Source organism: Anopheles coluzzii, chromosome 3 (assembly GCF_943734685.1).
Source record: "Anopheles coluzzii chromosome 3, AcolN3, whole genome shotgun sequence".
NCBI lineage: Eukaryota > Metazoa > Arthropoda > Insecta > Diptera > Culicidae > Anopheles > Anopheles coluzzii.
The window spans coordinates 39,500,461-39,519,239 of record NC_064671.1 but is presented as its reverse complement, the minus strand read 5'-3'; the positions used below and the strand labels follow the sequence as shown (position 1 = coordinate 39,519,239).

Genomic DNA, 18,779 nt, shown 5'->3' with positions numbered 1-18,779 from the left:
GAGTAGCGAGGGGTGTGGTAGAAAATGACTTTAAAATAAGGTCATCACTCAAGTTGGGGTGTGGCAAAAGTACACACGTACGCATGCTTTATATGCAAGCTTTTCCATCCGGGCTTTTGAGCACGGACTTCTTTCGTCCGGATAAGCACAGACCAGCAAACATGGACCATGAAAAAAAAAATACAAAAAAATGTTTGAAGAGACAGTTCCACCTCCCAGTTTTGTAGGAATTGCTTGAGTTGCGAAAAGTCGACCGGCGAAAAGTCGACCGGCGTTTCCCTGGATGCCAATGTCATTTAAATTTTGCCTCAATCTTGGTTTCCACAAGCTTGTTCACCCCTCACCAAAAAGACCTTTAGATTGAGAACAACGTCGAATCTATACTGACCCGAGCGTAAAGCAGCAAATTGAGGCCTGCCAAAGTTTATAACAGAATGTAATAGCGCTGACACCATTAGGGAGGGAGTAGACATAAAAGTAAATATAAAACAGCCCATAAAGTACAAGAATTCTTGGTACTGGTAGGAAAAAACTTGTCTGCACATTGTTCACCCGAGTTTGACCCTTAACCGTGCTTTTTTTTTTTAAATGTTTTGAGACGACTTCTCCATGAGACATTGAGGAGTGTACGGTCTGTGAAATTGGAAGTACTGATTGAAGAAAAATCAAATCTGGAAGCTTAAATTCAATCAGTTATCATGAACTGTGCGTGTGTTCAAAAAATATAATTAGAAGCAGAAGTATAATTTGTGGTATGTTTGAGGTTTCTTTCCAATGATGAGCGTTAAGTCAGAAAGGTTTGATGATTCTAATTCTTAAAGATAATTTATTTTAAGCAAATAACATCAGCTTCATCTACATTCTTAGTAGTTTCAGGTTGGCACTTTATTTTTATGGGTTTATTTGGAGTTAATAATCATTTCAAGCAATCGTAATTATAGAATTTGAGAAAGATTCTTGTAAAATAAAGGACTTTTAAGAAAATGGGTATTTGCTTCTAGTTTACCTTTGAAACTAGAAGCAAATACCCATTTTCTTGAAAGTCCTTTATTTTACAAGAATCTTTCTCCAATTCTATAAATACGAATGTTTGAAATGACACCATTACCTTTGAGTCAGCTAGGATATTAATTTAAGCTCTCAAGAAAATTAATAACATCTTTTAATGTACTTAGCACATATATTTTAGATATCTTGACAGTGTCTTTCATACACCTGTATTCTACTTGCAGCATCTACTTGGCTAGATAGAACATAGTCTATAACTATGTACGGTTTATCAAACAGTTCAAGAACATTTCCTTATATAAGTTTTTCTGATTCCCTTGTAGGTATATCTCTAAACAATATTGATAATACATTAAACGCATAATAAAGCTGTTATGTTGGTATGCTTTCAAAAGGTGAAACCACAAACCAGTCATTAGGTGTATCGCATGAATTATATGGGCCTAACAGGCTCTTAAGAACAACCTGCATACGTTTTATTTTTATTCAAACGATACTAACTGAAAATGAAAAATACCATGTCATACAGGTATTTGAAAGTACTCACTAAGAAATCCTATCTCAATGATAGTATTGATACATATTATTATTATTATTATTATTATTATTATTATTATTATTTATTCCGAAAGTTATCCAGCTGGCATAAGCTTACATAACATACTTATTTCTATAGTTAATGCTAAAGAACAGTGCTAACAAAAACGCATCAAAAAACATAACAAGTTTAACTGTCAATCAACCAAATAAAAATAAAGAAAACAACATAAACTGTGGAAGCGTCATATTAAGCTATGTAAAAAGGTCCGTAAATTGTTTAAGTTTGAGTTCAAGTCGACATTGTTTCCTAGCGAGTTATAAGCACTTAACATTTTTAATAAAGGATCGTTTGATCCAAAATTAGTCGATCTGAATTCTATGTTAAATAATGTCCTGGTTCTTAACATTCTACTGGGGGCCTGAAAGTTCAATTTACTCAGAATTGACGGGGCGTCTAAAGATCCGGTAACAAGTTTGTGTATAAATAAGCACTGTGCCGTCTTTCTTCTATGTTGCAGAGGTTCTAGTCCAAATAACAGGCACCTTGTACGGTAAGAGGGACAAACAGAATTACGAGACCACGGGAGACGGTAAAACAATGAACGAGTGAGCTTACGTTGAACCGATTCTAGCCTATCTATTAAATATTGCTGTGTCGGAGTCCAAATAATACTAGCGAATTCTAAGTTAGGACGGACAATTGCACGATACAGAGCTTTTATACTGAATGGATCTTTGAAGTCTTTCGCAACACGCAAAATGAATCCTAACAAACGGAAGGCTTTTGAAAGTATTGCTTCATAGTGGTTCTGTAACGTAAGTCTGCTATCTAAATGGACGCCTAAATCGCGAATCACATTTTTACGCGGCACTGATCTATCATCAATTTTATAATCGTAAACAATGGGGGTTCTTTTTCTAGTGTAGGATATAACAGAGCATTTAGATATGTTGAGACGCATACAATTTGATTTACACCATGAGTTAAATCGAGTTAAGCAGTTTTGAAGGGTAAAACAATCGGTTTGATCTGATATCGGTAGAAACATTTTCATATCATCTGCATAAAACAATTTTTCGCAATCTGGTATAACATAAATAACATCGTTTATGAAAATGTTAAAAAGAATAGGTCCGAGAATACTGCCTTGTGGAACCCCGGACGTGTTGGTGAATGGTGCAGATATAGAGGAGGAAATATTCACTGTTATATGCCTATCACTTAAATAACAGGAGAGCCAATGAACTAGCGCCCCATTTACTCCGTAGCTTGATAGTTTTGAAATTAGCATTGAATGATTTACGGAGTCAAAGGCAGCACTGAAGTCGGTGTAGATTACGTCTACCTGTTTACCATTGTCCATTGCAGGATAGCAGGTGCTCAATAAAGAGAGAAGGTTTGTTTCAATTGAGCAGTTGGGTAGAAAGCCGTGCTGATCATTGGAGATTATATTTTTAAAACCACTTGATAGGTGTTTCGAAATGGTGATTCCAAAAATTTTGCTGACTGCACATAACATATAAATACCACGGTAATTACATATGTCATTTCTATTTCCATTTTTGTAAACCGGGAACATGAATGAAGATTTCAATGCTTGAGGGAAGCGTTTCTGCTGCAAAGACTTGTTGAACAATGTGGTCAAGACAGGAGTTAAAGCATCTCTGCAGCGTTTGAAAATAGCACTGGGTATAGCGTCAGGCCCAGTAGCGAATGAAAGCTTTAACTCGTTGATAGCCGAGGCAATGTCAGCTTCAGACAGAACAGGAAGAGGAATGTCGGCAGCATCAGGTATATGGTTGGACGTAACAGCATTAGTGACTGGTGGCGAGTTACTCACGTATGTTGATGAAAAGTAATCAGCAAATGCTTGACTGATTTCAACATTACCGGTGTACGATCTTCCGTTCAGAAGCATCATTGATGGAAGTCTGTTACTATCTCGTTTTTGTCGAGCAAAACTAAAAAACGTTCTTGGATCCCTTTTAAATCGGTTTTCTATTTTTCTTACGTAGTTGGCGTAGGCTCGGCGATTAAGTGTCTGGTACAGACGGGCAGCTTTAATAAATATTCTTCTATTGACCTCGTTCTTATGTTGACGGAACATTTTATGGAGTCTTTTTTCTGTTTTCTCAAGTCTTTTAACCGTGAGTTAGACCAGGGTGGCTTGGTTGGGGTCCGATAACGAGGGACAAACTGATCGTAAAAGCTTGTGATTTTATTTGTAAACGACAAAATGTTTTGATTGAGATCCGGGTCTCTGGTGATATGGCTCCAGTCAACGTTGGTAAGGGCCGATGAGAGACCTATAAAATTCGTCTTTCGGAAGTTCCGACTATGAATATTTGAAGTATGTTGTGGTGTTGTAGTGTGATTTGATTCAGAAAATAGGCGGAGAGCAATCACCGGGTGGTAAGAGTCTGGTTGAATCCATATGTTTTTAGAACGGTTTAAGAAATTTAAAAAGAAAATAAAACAAGAAACACCAATAGGAAATTAAGAAGATTAACAACATCGTGCTCAACACTTTCTTTGATTAGTAATCTCAATGAATTTGCTTACATTTGCATTAAAAAAAGTACTTTATTCAGCTGGCTGTAGAATAAAAACTAAGAGAAATAAGGTCCCTCTATAAACATCGTTTGAAATGTAGGTTTTTTCTAAGCTATCTTGTAAAAATAAATCTACGATCATGCAAGCTGCCTTTCGTCAGTTTTCCGGAATTTTCTCCATGGCGGACGAAGACAGGCGTGCAGGTTTTGAAAATCTGCCTCGATTTTAACAGTTCTTCTTCGTTTTCGCGACAAAATTGTTGGAGTGGAGCTTTTGCATTATGTTGTTCTAGAAAATTAGGATGGGACGTAGTTGAGGGTTGTTGAACAGGATTACGTACTAAGGTACGCCGTAATATGTAATTTAGCCTAAATTCACTTGTAATGATCGATTTGAGTTTTGGCGTCATTGCTTGCCGCTGCGAAGCCAATGAACCCGATTTCTGCTTCCTGATATGTTTGTTTATTTCCCAAGGTACTATTTAACTCTTTGACGGATTGCATCGATCTCCCGGAAAAAACTACCGCAGCAATATTGCCACATGCCCCTCGGTCTTCATTTTCTGCTTCTTTTGATTAGAGTTCCTGCTCACGGTTAGAGTTCAACTGATAGAGGTGGCAAATTTTGTCCAGAAACACATAAGTAACTGAGATTGGTAATGCGAAATAAACTTTAAAAAAAATAATTTGAACCCATGATTTTGTATTTTTTAAATTGCAAACGTTACTTCTCAACTTCATCAAACGACATAGTGTGGAGCACAGTAAAAATACGGGTTTCAAAGTCATTTACTATTTCAGTAAAACCCCCATTAATAACCGTAACTCGAAGCGAAGGTGACAAATGTCTGCTGCTGCTACTGTTGTGTGCCTACTCTTTCCACCGAATGTCTTCGTACTCCTGCCGCTACCCTGGCTAGCGCAAGGAAGTAGCCAAAGATCCACACGCCCGTGCTCCGTTTTATGTGCTACTCTATGTTGGTGATGAGCATCAATGTAAATGTAAATAAAATAAATTATGCCATTTTAATGAGTGTTAAGCGACGTACAATTTGTTATACTCGTTCTCCCTCACACTCGAAACATGATGAGGCATAATCTAGGATTTCCGTTGCCGAGTCGGTCCTGCTTCTCCTGAAATGGTCGTGAATCTTATTTGTCCTCTACCCGCCTGTACATTTGAAGTGTGGTTTGATTGCCAGATGGAGATATTTAATTAAATGATTATAACACTCCATCATTATTGCGAATGCACGCTAAATTAATGGCAGCCAATTCTGCAACGGTTTGCGAAACGTGCCCTGTGCTCTGCCAGAAGTCTCCCACAAGCGTCTGATAGTTGACGATAGCATGGATTGAGGTTAAATACAAGGCTGCCTGAGGTTAAAACCAGAGCAGAAACGCTACATGTACGCCTCGACGACGCCTCGCAGAGTCGCAAGTTGTACGCACGGCGTGAGCAACCGAATGATTTAACGGAACTTTTCATGAGATATTGCAAGACCAAGCCACCCAGCAAGGCGATGAAGATGATGAGAAGCATTTATTGTGGTGATTATATATGATACGTGTTTACCAATAGCCGGTCTCGTGGTACAGTCATCAACTCGTACCGCTTAACAACATACTCGTCATGGGTTCAAGCCCCAAATGGACCGTGCCAACATACGTAGGATTAACTATCCTGCTATGGGGGGTAATCCATAAGTCATTGAAAGCTAACTCCACTAGTGGTACAGGCAGGCCTTGATCGAAAACGGTTGTGTTGAGCCAAAAAAGAAGAAGTATATCAATTAACCATGTTAAATTTTTCACAAAAAATTTTCAGTTTGTTTTAGGCAGCATTTGTTAGAAACAAAATTGATTATTTTTGAAATACTTCATAAAATGTAAGCTACTTTTAAATAATCTAATTCCTTTACTTTTGTACTTTCATGTTACCTAGTTTATTATCTATTTCATTATTCTATTCTCTTCAGTTCTATTTGAAATTCAAATTTTGAATATTCAATCATAATGGACATCTTTAAACATCTTTTCTTGCCATTCAAATTCTACGCACAACCAATTTCAGCCCAAATGTTCCATGCCTGAAGTAAAGAGGCGCAATCGTGTCCTTTAAGAAACGCCATGTATTTCACAACCTAGCTTCCATTTCAAATGTCAATCGAAGCTGTATCTCCAATTCCTAGTTTCCCTTCACCCCAGGTCTGTGTTTCTTATATATTCCCACCGATTTTTTGCTGCTGCTCCACCCATTTACATTTTTCGAAGGAAATTCTATTTGCAGCAACGAAAATACGTTATCAAAATAATCGAATTAAAAATCGTTCCCGTGTTGTTACCATTCGCAAGGCCGTGAGCTTTTTGGTGACGGCTGTTGATTTATAATTTCCATATAGCCATTCTCGGCCGATCCGGTGGAGCTAGCCGGTTGAGGTGCAGTGAAGAAGGAAGGCAGAAAACTGATCGGGAGATAGACACGGGATGGACACTCATTGGGCGGTCTGTCAACGACATGGTAACAGATGCTTTAATTTCACCCCAGCCGGGAAGTTAAAGCGGATGAGGGAACAGATCTGTCCACGGTGTCATGGGTCGGGCAGATTATATATATTCGATATTCGATTCGATTCGATTCGATGGAAATATTCGATTTCCAACAGCCGGTGTCAATCCATCTGGGAAAGTGGATTTGTGTGTTGTGTATTTGTATGCTGTGTATTTTATTGAGATTAGATTATATATTCTTTTTATACTTGCAAAATCTGAATTTGAATGATATTTTGAAAATAGATGACACTTGAACGAATTATCTAGCAGCTGATCAATGTTGTTCCCTTTCAAATTTACTGCATTCAAACGAATTAGGCTTTCTTGAAGCAACACTAGCAGGTAAAGGTGCTGAAGCTACCGATATTAGCTAAATATTAACAAAAGACGCTTGGCATCCTGATTCGCGTAAAATTTCACGCCCACATACACCAACCGCAATCACATATGATCTAAAAGGCTCATAAATGCTCGTTTGAAAGTAACAACATCCTTGCTAAATCAGTAATAAGCCCTAACGTCAGTAGGTGTGTGTGTTTTTTTGTTCATGTTTCACATTATCCCAGCTTAAGATTTTAATTAATTTTATGTACAAAGTAATAGTTAATGAAGTAATTATCATTTTTAATTAGTTTTCTCATTACCATTTCGTGAATGGTTCTTTTCTTCCCTCGATCTCACTAACTTTTTCTCGCATGTGCAACATAATCTGGAACAAACTCTGCCAACGAAGAGCAGTGGACGCGTTCATAAAGAATCGGTGAAGTGATCGGGGCTAAACGAACGATGGTGGAAATGCTCCAAAGAAGTCACTAGCGTTTTCATTACTAGCTAAGTTTGTGTGAGTATGTGCTTGTCTATCTAACCATATCCTGCCTTCTGTTCAGAGAAAACTGCATTTCTGCTGCTGCCACCGAGAAAGAGGATGTTTTTGCGTTAGTTTTCCTAATTAACATATCTACGAACCATTCGTTGACAAAGGAACGTGTGCTTCTTAAGATAAGCACACATCTCGAATATCAGATGATAGGTAAGCGAAAAATAGCACGAAAAGAAGGAAACAGTGTCGCTGAGAATCTTGCTTCCTGCGATAGGATGAGAATAGGTGGGAGAGTCGATCCAAGCTTGGAAGTGATAGAATGAAGCGTTTTCTAACGCACTTAACTTTGACAGGCGTCGTTTCCGTTTGGTATAATTAAATTACGTGAGATGAACCTATAGTACCTTGTTAGAGTGGTTTTGAACTCAATCCACCTAGCATCTTTTCTCGCAACAGTACATCCACGTACGTACCTGTCACTCAGTAACGAAATTCATTTATTGGAAGGTATTCGAAATATTTTGATATATAATTTTTTTTTTTCAGGACAAACGGTCCGATTTTGATGCAATATTATTCAAAACGGTTCTGTTAATCACTTTCATCCTATAAAATAGGAATTTTATTTTTCAAACCCCTTGTGCGTACTAAAGTATCGGACAATAAGCTAGGGCCTCTTTTTATCATCGCACCGTGCACTTGTTTTTCGTGTGTGTGTTTGTGTGTGTGTGTGTGTGTGTGTGTGTGTGTGTGTGTGTGTGTGTGTGTGTGTGTGTGTGTGTGTGTGTGTGTGTGTGTGTGTGTGTGTGTGTGTGTGCGTGTGTGTGTGTGCGTGTGTTTGTGTGTGTGTGTGTGTGTGTGTGTGTGTGTGTGTGTGTGTGTGTGTGTGTGTGTGTGTGTGTGTGTGTGTGTGTGTGTGTGTGTGTGTGTGTGTGTGTGTGTGTGTGTGTGTGCGTATGTGTGCGCGTATGTGTGTGTGTGTGTGTGTGTGGTAAAAATGGAGCGCAATGGACACGCGCACATTTGCAATGAACTCGGCATTCTCTCACAGGTGTTTCGCCAGTGCACGCCATTGAAAGGTCTGCGTGCATCTCTGCGTTGAACGTTGTGTGCTAATCGGAAACTTTGTGCGTGCATTGAGCTGGCGCGCAGTTATTCTTCTCAATGGGCGTTTTGTTTCATGAGCGCGGCAGTATTCTGTTCTGGTTTTGAATGGAAGACGCTTACTCGCTTACTCATTGTTGTTTTTATCCATACGCTTTTTTCGCTGCTCTACAACGTTGTAATTCATCACGTAAAGAAGCAGAACGCAGGCAGAGCACGGGATCAGCCGTATCCAAGTTTCTACCCAGCGCGTTCTTGACGGTCCAAGAAAGCAATGTTAGTAACAATGGGTCGAGGTAAACATTGTACCGATTATCAGCGCCATATCATAAAGCGAATGGCGGCTGCTGGCATTAAGCGCAAAACGATCGAGTTCGTGATGGAACGATCGCGCACTTTTGTGGCAAACGCGCTTCGGACAACCGAAACGTGCTTGGACAACCGAAACGCGCTTGGACAACCGAAACGCGCAAGTCAAACGGACGTCCTCAGAAGACCACGGCTAAAGAAGACCGTAAAATTGTTAATATATCGAAGAAACACTGATCGCGAGGGTGGTGGTCCTGCTTATTACATCAAAAACCTAACCCAAAACACAAAAAAACTACTAACAAATCTATCCGAAACGACATACTTGTGAAACAAACACACACCAATACACACTCAAACATACATACACACACATGCACACACATACACACACATGCACACACACACACACACACACACACATACACACACACAAACACATATAAACCACACATAAACCTGGCCCAACGGGTGCATGGTGCGTTGAAAAAACCAATGCCCTATTATTATGTCCGATACTGTATGAGTTCTTTTAGAATAGGAAAGCGTTAATGCCATCAGATAACTGGCCAAAAGTCTGAATAGAATACGGTTCTTATGCTTTAAAGGCCTTTTTGAGACTATTTGGTTAATATTGTGACAAAAAAGCCTTAATATATAAAATATACATTGTTCCTTCCGATAGACTAACTCTAATGGTTCGGCAGCCGTTATTTGCAGATGAAAACGAATGTTTTGTGCTCTTCTCGATGGTAGCCAATTCACCAACGTTAATATCATGAGACGTGCTTTCCCATAAGCCAACTAATTCAACAACTCACTTCAGGCACAGAAAGATTTGTGATGACATACTGATAAATATTTGTTCGTAATTTCGTACCACTGGTTACGTCGTAAACTATATCGGTTGCTTCGCATTCGAAGAATTCATATTTGTGAACCCTTGTAAGAGGTACATGTAGGTATGTTGTTGTTTTTTTTTTATCTCTGCTACTCTTATACGTTTGCTTTTAATTAATTCCATGCATGCCACTGTCAACAGCTCGTTCTGTTTCTGGTACGGAAAAAGCTCTACCCGGAAGCAAAAAGGAATTATATGTTACTCCTCTACCTGTACCCAGAATAAGCAGCTTTGAGCAAAAGCGACACTGGTAGTACAAATAATGCCACTTGAGAGTGGAAGCAAAACCAGGCCTTTCATGCTCGACGGGCAACACAAACACTGATCCCATCGTCACATCGTTTGTTTCGTTTTGAGTGGGAGGTGAAATTATGTCCGCTGTAGGGGCCATAATCCTTTTCCGTCCTTTGCGCGATGGCTTCGCATGGCTCAGCGGGAGTTCATACAGCTTTCGTAATTATAAACTTTTCCTACCCCGAAAACGGGCCCGCTCAGAAATGTGGCATGCCGACGTTTGTCAAAGTGTACTGTAAAGTCATCTATCGTGTACTTCCGGTGGTGGTTTGAATGTCTTTACCCGTTCCGCTTTCTTCACTGAAAGATGGACTGACGTGAAAGTACGCCGAAACGTACCAATTGTGTATATAGCGTTTCGTCTACTCTGCCGAGCTGAGATTTTGCCCTGGACAAGAAAGTCATTTCCCTCGATTCCGGCTTGTCATCGTCCGAAGCGGTACCAGTTGGCATGAGTTTGCGTGTTTGGTACTTGGCAAATTTGAATCGTCGAATTGAGAAGAGGCCATGCTTGACCATGAAAGCCCATCATGTTCATGTGCTCGAAGCCGAATTTGCAGCGCAGCAGCCGGTTGCTTGCTTCGGAACCGAGTTCCGGTGTGCTAATGGGACTATTCTTGCGCAACCGACACTGGTAGGAAGTAGGATTCTTGAACGAACTACCAAAGATAACACGTGGTACAAGAACTAATAAGAAAACTGCAATGACTTCACAACCGCACAACTTTTGATGGAAATATTTTGTAGCGTAAGCGGATGTGGCGCATGTTCGAAGGGAAATACATGAGGATAATTGCTGTTACGGTAGGTACGATGCTGAGCAGCCTGACACTTTTTGATTATGACCCATGGACCCATGGATCTATTCCCAACATCAAAACGATACGCCATTTGGGTGATGTTTCGAGAAATTGCGTTTTAACCTCCGGCATAATGAAGATCGAAATGAAATTTTAGGTACCCAATCAAGGGCGGAAAAGGAGCAACGCATGAGCAGATCGGTAAGCATGAACAGCAGATTGAGTTTTTTTTGTACGTTTTCCAGAAAATATATATTACAATTACTGCTAGGGTACAGTCGGAATACTTTGTACTCGTCAATTGAATCTCCTTCCGCTATTGCTTTTAGCTGTTGCCCCAACTATTTCAAAAATATCAATCCTCGACATTACTCTCGGAAATGATTTGTTTGATTTCTTAACGGTGGATGGTTTTGCTGCTAACGAGCAATGTACGAGGATATTTGCGGCAGCAGTCGATGTGTGTATGCATGTACGCACACCAACACGCTCTGATGTGGTAAAATACTGAAAATACAATTCAAAGCATACCAGTGTAGTGTTGGGAGATTCAGGATTTGGAAGATTCGAAGATTCAATCCCTAGAAAGATTCGATCGGATCGGATCCCGTTTGTAGGATTTGAATCCCTAAAAGATTCCTTTGCGATTGGGATTGGGATTCCTTTGGGATTCAATTGGGATTTCTTTGGGATTCTGATTGGGATTGGGATTGGGATTCGAATGTTGGAATCTCTTCTGAGATTCAATTTTCCCATCACTACACCAGTGCAGACGGGTTTACTGATCAAATGAAATATGACGTTTGAAGTAAAGATGAGGGAATGTAGCAAATTAATTATGCTGTAAGGTTGCAAGAAAGGATATTGTGCAGGAAACGACTCTGATGAGGAATGTTCAAACGTTCAATTTAATAAAAATATGCGTCCTGATTCCGCATGCTAGGTGATGTATACTGTACGTACCGTGAGCCTCATTCTATCGGCAGCAAGCACCAACGGACTTCTAGCTAGAGTTTCTAGCAATTCATAAAGCGGTGACCGGTGAAAGGCCCGGCACTAACTGTATGCACTACAACTAAAACCACAGCCAAGAGTACCATCAACGGACTTTAACATTGTATCGATATAAAAAAATTTATTTGAGATGATACTTGATGGTTTAGTTACTACTTTTCCCCAGGTTTGCTTCGTGGTGTAAGCATTTTCACGGAATTGAAGTGTGCTTTGTTAAATTAGATATTTGCAGAAGGTAGCTTAAGAAAATGCTCTGCAACTGTACTGCAGCAACTTTTCGAGCTTCTGTCGCTTTGAAATGTTGCTACAGCTAATATGAGCAAAGATTGTGAGGGTGAGTGCTTTTCTTTCAGATCGAATGCAGAAGAACAATCTGAAATATGCCACTATTGGACTGGTACATAATTGATACACCTAGCTGTATTATGTGTGTGCTTCTCTGCGAACCGAACATGCTTTGGACGCCTCTTCTCAAGAATGTTTACATTAGCTCCCGTTCTTTGCAAAGCCAGAGAACGACCAGAGCGGTGAGTATACGCGTGTAGCATCATGTAGTTTGCCTGTTGCGTTTAGCAGTGGAAGCTTTTGGCACCTAGGAACGTGTCGTGTGTTGAAATTATTTGCACCTTTGGCGGTGCTTAAAAAACACACACATGGCCCCTATTCCACACACTTGCCTTATTTGAAGTTAATTTGATGGGTTTAGCGTAAACACTTCGGTTTCTGCACTGCGCCTAAAAAGCATGGGGTTTTGTTGTTCAGTGCGCGTACGAGTATGTGTATGTTGGTACGTATGTATATGTTGGAATCAAAATTTAAATTTGCGGAGCAATTTTATTCCCACCCACACTGCAGAAAATTGCGCCCTTGGTTGGTAAAGATTTGTGGCTGGCTGCTATTGGAGATGGGTGCAAAGATGATACGATTTTGTAGCAACATGAAAATGAAAGAAGCCTTGTTGCTTACCTCTTAGCTGATGAATAAAGTTGTTAAATCACGTAAAAATTTAATGATTTTTATGCTGTTTTGGGAATGCGAACGAATGTAACGTAATTATAAATGTTTCCTGGGCGATATTTTGTGTTACAGACAGGTGAAAAGGCATTTCAATATTGTTGTTTCAATGAACTCAGCTTTAATTAATTCTTTTTTTAGGTCCGTTGTGCTCATTTTTCGTTAGATGTTAATCGTGAAGTACACTCATTTACTTTTTGTTGAATTATAAGACAACAATAACAGAACACGCCCCAGTACATGTTTTAGTAACAATTACAAAAACTAAATAAATGATAAAGATAATTTTAGATTTCTTCAACAACGCAACATACAAACTCAAACTAAAAAATATTATTTGAAAACGTGTTGGGCATACTATATGCCTAATTGGTTGAATTCGCGATTAAGTCATATGTATAATTGTGAGGTCCTTTGGAGATATAATTTGATTTCTGCGGATCTTAAGCTCCTTATTTTGCATTATATTCACAATTGAACATTAAAGTTCTATTACATAAATGAGTTATCATAATTATTAAACGAAAAACTGACAACAGATCGACAATACAAATGTAAAATCAATAAAAAAAACTTGTTTTCTGGTAGTAAAACATCCTGACACCAGAGCGGGACAGACAGACTCTCTGTCTTATATTAAGATAAACACCAAATTTGTTGATTTATTTCGTTTTTATATAAATTGGCGATGGACAGATTTAATAAAATACCATATATAAGGGTATTCGGAAGATGTAAACAATCCAGCAACTAGAAAAAAATATTTAAATAACTGTGAAATTAAACACCGGTCAAAATAGCAGGCATGCGTTATGTTAAGGCTGATTTAACACTTCCATGAAACCCAATATCTTGCCACTACTTGAGCAACTTTAATCAACAAAAACAAAAGGCATTTATGTGACATCCTTAAATAACAGATGAGATATTCTATGGGATTACAAAGATAACATATAATAAAAATTATTATTATACTAATAACAATCAAACATATCTTGATTTTGCTTTGTTGAAAAATGGCATGGCCTATTAACAAATCCATCATACATGCTGGAGTCGTGAACTTTAGTAATTTCCTAAATGGAAGTTCTAGACTGTTGTTCTGTAACATCAACTCTAAGTGCACGAAATTGCAATAATGCTTTAGATTCTAAATTTTACGAGATGTTAGAAGTGGCACTTACAATTCTTAAATTTTTGACTGAAAGCACCGTCATTGCCGTCAATCGATGGTATTGTAAATTTCATCAAACGATGGATAGTTTTATCACAATGCTACTTCAAGAAATTATCATTACGTCAGATCAAAAGAGCCTTCAATAATTTAGGATTAAAAGCATCTAAAGTACTGAACACAGCCATAGAAATAATCATACCATTAGCATCAATAACGACTGAAAGATCAGCTTGACTTCATCACAACCTACCCACCTCGTAAAATAGCATAATTCCACACTTCCTAGAAGCTATTACATCACTAACAAATCTTCTAAGCGTGTTTGATGGTTGAAGGGATAAGTGCGTTTAACAGGTTGTAAAGCAAAGATAAGACCTAAGTAAATTTTAATTATTATTATAATTATTAGAGTTGTTTTACGCACGCACGCTTGTTCCGTCACAAAAAAAAGGTTCTAGGCAAAAGCACTCCACAAATCAAAATAATCATCCGTCACATCAAAAGGGGACCTTATCAGTGCCCATTTTTTGGACTCGAGTCTCTCGCTACTCGTCGCGAAACGGCGCAAATCTTGTTCATGAAAAAAATCATCCTAGGAGATATAGATTCACCGGACCTTTTAGCTAGAGTTAATTTCCACGTATCTGCTCGTATTTTAAGAAACTTTAGGCTACTAAGAGTTTACCAAACTAGACGTGCATAATGTACAGCAGCGATAATGTACCTTTGACTGCGATGGCTATCAGATTTAATGCACACTATGACTCTTTTGACTGGAATTCCTTAAGTTAACCTGTTTTTCTTGCTGTGATACTCTTTGTTAATTATTTTGTGCTGATGTTACATTGTACCGTGATGGTTTATGTTATTATAAGTTTAGTTTATAAGATCAGTGATAAGGCCAATGATGGCCAATCACTTAACATTTACAAATAAAAAAATAAACAAATCAGTCTCGTTGTCTATTGACAACTTGACCCATTGACAAATTTTTCACGGTTGCTCATTTCACTGCACAGGATACTATATATTACCAGCGAGCAGCTACGTTATTCCAATTTAATTCATCTCTTTTCCAAGTTACACACGAGTAACGATACTTGGCACCACCATCACCACCACCACCACCACTGATGAAACGAAGCAATGCTAGGCGTCCACTTTTGATTGTTCTTTTGCTGTTTTTCGAATCACCATTGCTATATTTGTTAAATCAGCCAAGCATAACCAAACTGCTCAAAATAACTGATTGAAAAATCAGCTTTATCGCTTTCGCGTGCCCATCATGACCATGGCCTTGAGTGACTCTCGTAAAGAGATTAACCAATTGAATTAATTTCAGCCTTCCACTTAGCGTCTGCCTTGCTGGTGGAAATGGCAAGATTTCTTTAATATCGTGTCACCAACTTGATTCCATTCATCGATTTACGCGTGTATCGAGTTTTGCGGCAACGCTATGGTTACCGTCAGAAGGATTTGGTGATTGTGAAAACGCAATTGGACAGGTATTAGAAGAAATTCTACAACTGGCTGCGTGGCGTTTTGCGTTAGAGTTTGGCGTGGTTCCACTTGTTTGCGACGTCGGGCTGGAGTTGTCGCCACCCAGGTGCTAAGCTTTTCGTGCTTATAATCCAATCGTTTTTTTTGTCACCCGTCCTTTCTGCCTCCTTGGAAAAAGGCCATCCTCTCTCATCAAGGTTTAAATATAAAAGAAAAATAGAAGTTGCTTGCAGCATATTTCCCATTATACTTTCGGGCGAGAGGTACATGCTGGTTCAGTTTAGGAAAGTTGCTTCGAAATTCTAATCAAATCGATATAAATTAATTCGAGCGCAAACGAGGGAAAGCATATATACACAGAAAAACGATTTTTTGTGCAGCATTTGTGTCATCTCACAGGCAACCTTCATTGACCATAATATGTTGTTCTTTTTTTTTAGTCTGATCTATGTTTTTAGGTTATCCAACTTACGATCACCAAAATAAACCTTCCCGTTCGTTTACATTTGTGGTCCATGGAAAGCATTCACTATTTAAGCATGTGACCTACTCTTTATATCACTTTTTTCAAAATTAGTTCATGCTTAGCGAAATCGAAACCTTAAAGCTGAAAATGCCATCTCCTATGCTAGCAGAAACTGTTCTTTAAAATAGCAAAAAAGATTTCTTCAGCAAACATTCCTCCCAACTTATTCGCCACATCTTTGCGTGCTTGATGTCTCAGCGCATACCGTGCCTTTTGGATGGCGGGAAGAGTGCTTCTTGTTTCTCTTGTGATAAATATTTGCCTTTGTTGTTGAGCGGTAGTGTAAGAAATGTTTTTTTTTCTGCGAATGGTTCCCGTCTTGTGACGTTTGAACAACCTTTGCTCTTCCAGCATAATGTGTACACACTGGGCGCATATTTCACTTTCCAATCTTCAAACATCAGCGCAACGTCTTGAATTAAGCAGTATTTTTAACATTATCAGTTTGTGCGTTTCCTTTTTTTTAATGATGTTCGCGGCAGAACAGAATAAGGTTTTGCAGAGATTTGCTGTTCAAGGCTCAACAATAAACTATCTTCAAGTGGTGATGGTTTGTATTAATGAGATATAAAATGTTTTATTGGACATTGCTTTTAAAACAGATGTCTTGTGTAACATGGATATAAAGATATAAAGATCACCTATGAGAGGTGATAACGGGTTATATTATGATTGATCAATGATTTTTTTCCCAAATTTGTAACAGTACTCGAATTCGAATAAAAATCCGAACTGAAACTTTTATTATTATTTTTTTAAGTTGATCCTCTTTACAAAGTACACACTTTCAAACTTCCTGCACCTAAATGGTTTGTTTCGAGTGGTTTATCATATCTAAACAAACATCTCCCATCCAAGAGCTTTTAAGCTTCGAGCATTAAGAATGCGCGCCCAGGCTCCAAAAAGTAAGGTTCGCTTTGCTGTAGGAAAAAATTAAACATACTAAAAGTTGTGTTTTCTAACTAGAAAGTAGCAAGTACAGAATAAGGCTATGGTTCGCACACAGATAAACAAACAAACCCACATACCAAACATACCAACACATACATTTACACAAAAAGTTGAAAGCGCCATGCGTCATGTAAAGACGGGCAAACTCTAATGCTTTCCAGTTGGAGGTTACACAGGAAAACAGTTTCGGGACAAGGAAGGTGCACAAAAAGTGAAAGAATATGTGACTTGTTGCACAGGTTGGTATAGTGCACTTCCAAGGATATAGGAAAACCAACGACATTTGGTAAAAAGTTAGAATTTTTTTTACTGGGTGTCAGGACTGATCGCTCCGTCTTTGTTGAAGGTTTCATGCTTATATGCCCGCATAATTTAGAAGGATCTGAATTCAGAGACAAATATTTGGCAAAACATTTTGTAATGTGTATTTCTGCTGACTAGATAAAGGCATACTGAAAATGAGTCCAATAACTTAATGAGTCTCCGATTGGCATATTTTTTTTTAAATAAATTGTATATACTTTAACAACAACTAATACCGCTTTTTGACATGGTTTTAAAGACATTTTTGAAATATTTTACAAAAACTATATGTTGATACTTACCCTCACCTTGCGTCTTTGCGGTAACGTTAAGAAAGTTGTGATTGATTTCCACATTCTCGTCGATATCCACCTCATAGAAAACCTTATCAAAATAGAGTGGGTAGTCGTTTTTGTCGGCATTACCTGTTTTGATGAATTTAGTAACTGAAAGAAAAACAAAACAAAACTCATAAAATTCTTATCAGTTGGTTGTTAACAGCTGTGTTCTGATACTTTTTGCAAAGAATATCAAACATCAAATATCAAATATATTAAATATAAGTACAGCTTCATTCACAAAGGAAAGTGCTATAATATGGGACCCTATCTCGAGGAGACTAAATAGCAAATAAAATGAAAAACGAAAAAATATTTTAATTTTGCTTCTAATATCGTGTTCCACCCAGTATCTTAACAGTAGTCGCATATATCACTCACTCAACCGGGTCTGGACCGGACGCTCCCGAGCATCAGTGACCACTAATCGAAAACCGGTAGATAAATTTCGATTTTCCTGCTTCCATTACGGTCTCCAACCACGGTAATTGCAATGCAAAGTTACACAACGTACAAAAAAGTGGATAGACAAAGATGTCGCATCAGACCCGGTAAAGAAGGGAAAAATGCATCAGAAAAAAGTGCTCAAAGTTGAAATGGAAAAATAAAAACCGCACACATTGTTCGCTCGTTACCGAAAGCTTTACCGATTCACCCCACACACTTCCCAACCAATCCAATGGTTCGTTTCGTTTTCGGTGGCATTGGATCCATTAAGTGTGCTCGATTCTAGATTTTCTGTTGGAGTGATTCGAAGAAGCAAAAATCATGTGCATTGGCGCCCTGAAAAAATCCGAAATCCAAACATAGATATCCATCGAACCGAGAGCGAATGGTTGTTCGCGCGTTCCAGCTGAGTGCAATTGCAATCGCCGTACGGAATCGCCATGGTCCCAAGACACAGAAGGTTGTGTTTGGCCTCCCTTCCCTATCCTTCAAGTGGGGACTGTGTGCATAGAAATGTAGCCGGCAGCACAATTTGAAGCAATTCAAAATCTATTTCTACTAGCATGATTTCTGACTTCCATTCGTACGTTCATTTGAACGCGAGCCATGTACGCCATGCCTTGAGAC

The 18,779-nt window shown here is 38.6% G+C and overlaps 1 protein-coding gene across 1 annotated transcript in view; it reads right to left on the bottom strand.

The window, feature by feature from the left end:
• LOC120954867 (putative neural-cadherin 2) overlaps window positions 1-18,779 on the bottom strand; it is a 141,645-nt gene that overhangs the window by 47,453 nt on the left and 75,413 nt on the right. The window contains exon 4 of the mRNA XM_049608282.1: window positions 17,670-17,813. Coding sequence (XP_049464239.1) covers window positions 17,670-17,813 — 144 coding nt within the window. The remainder of the gene's footprint in view (window positions 1-17,669; window positions 17,814-18,779) is intronic.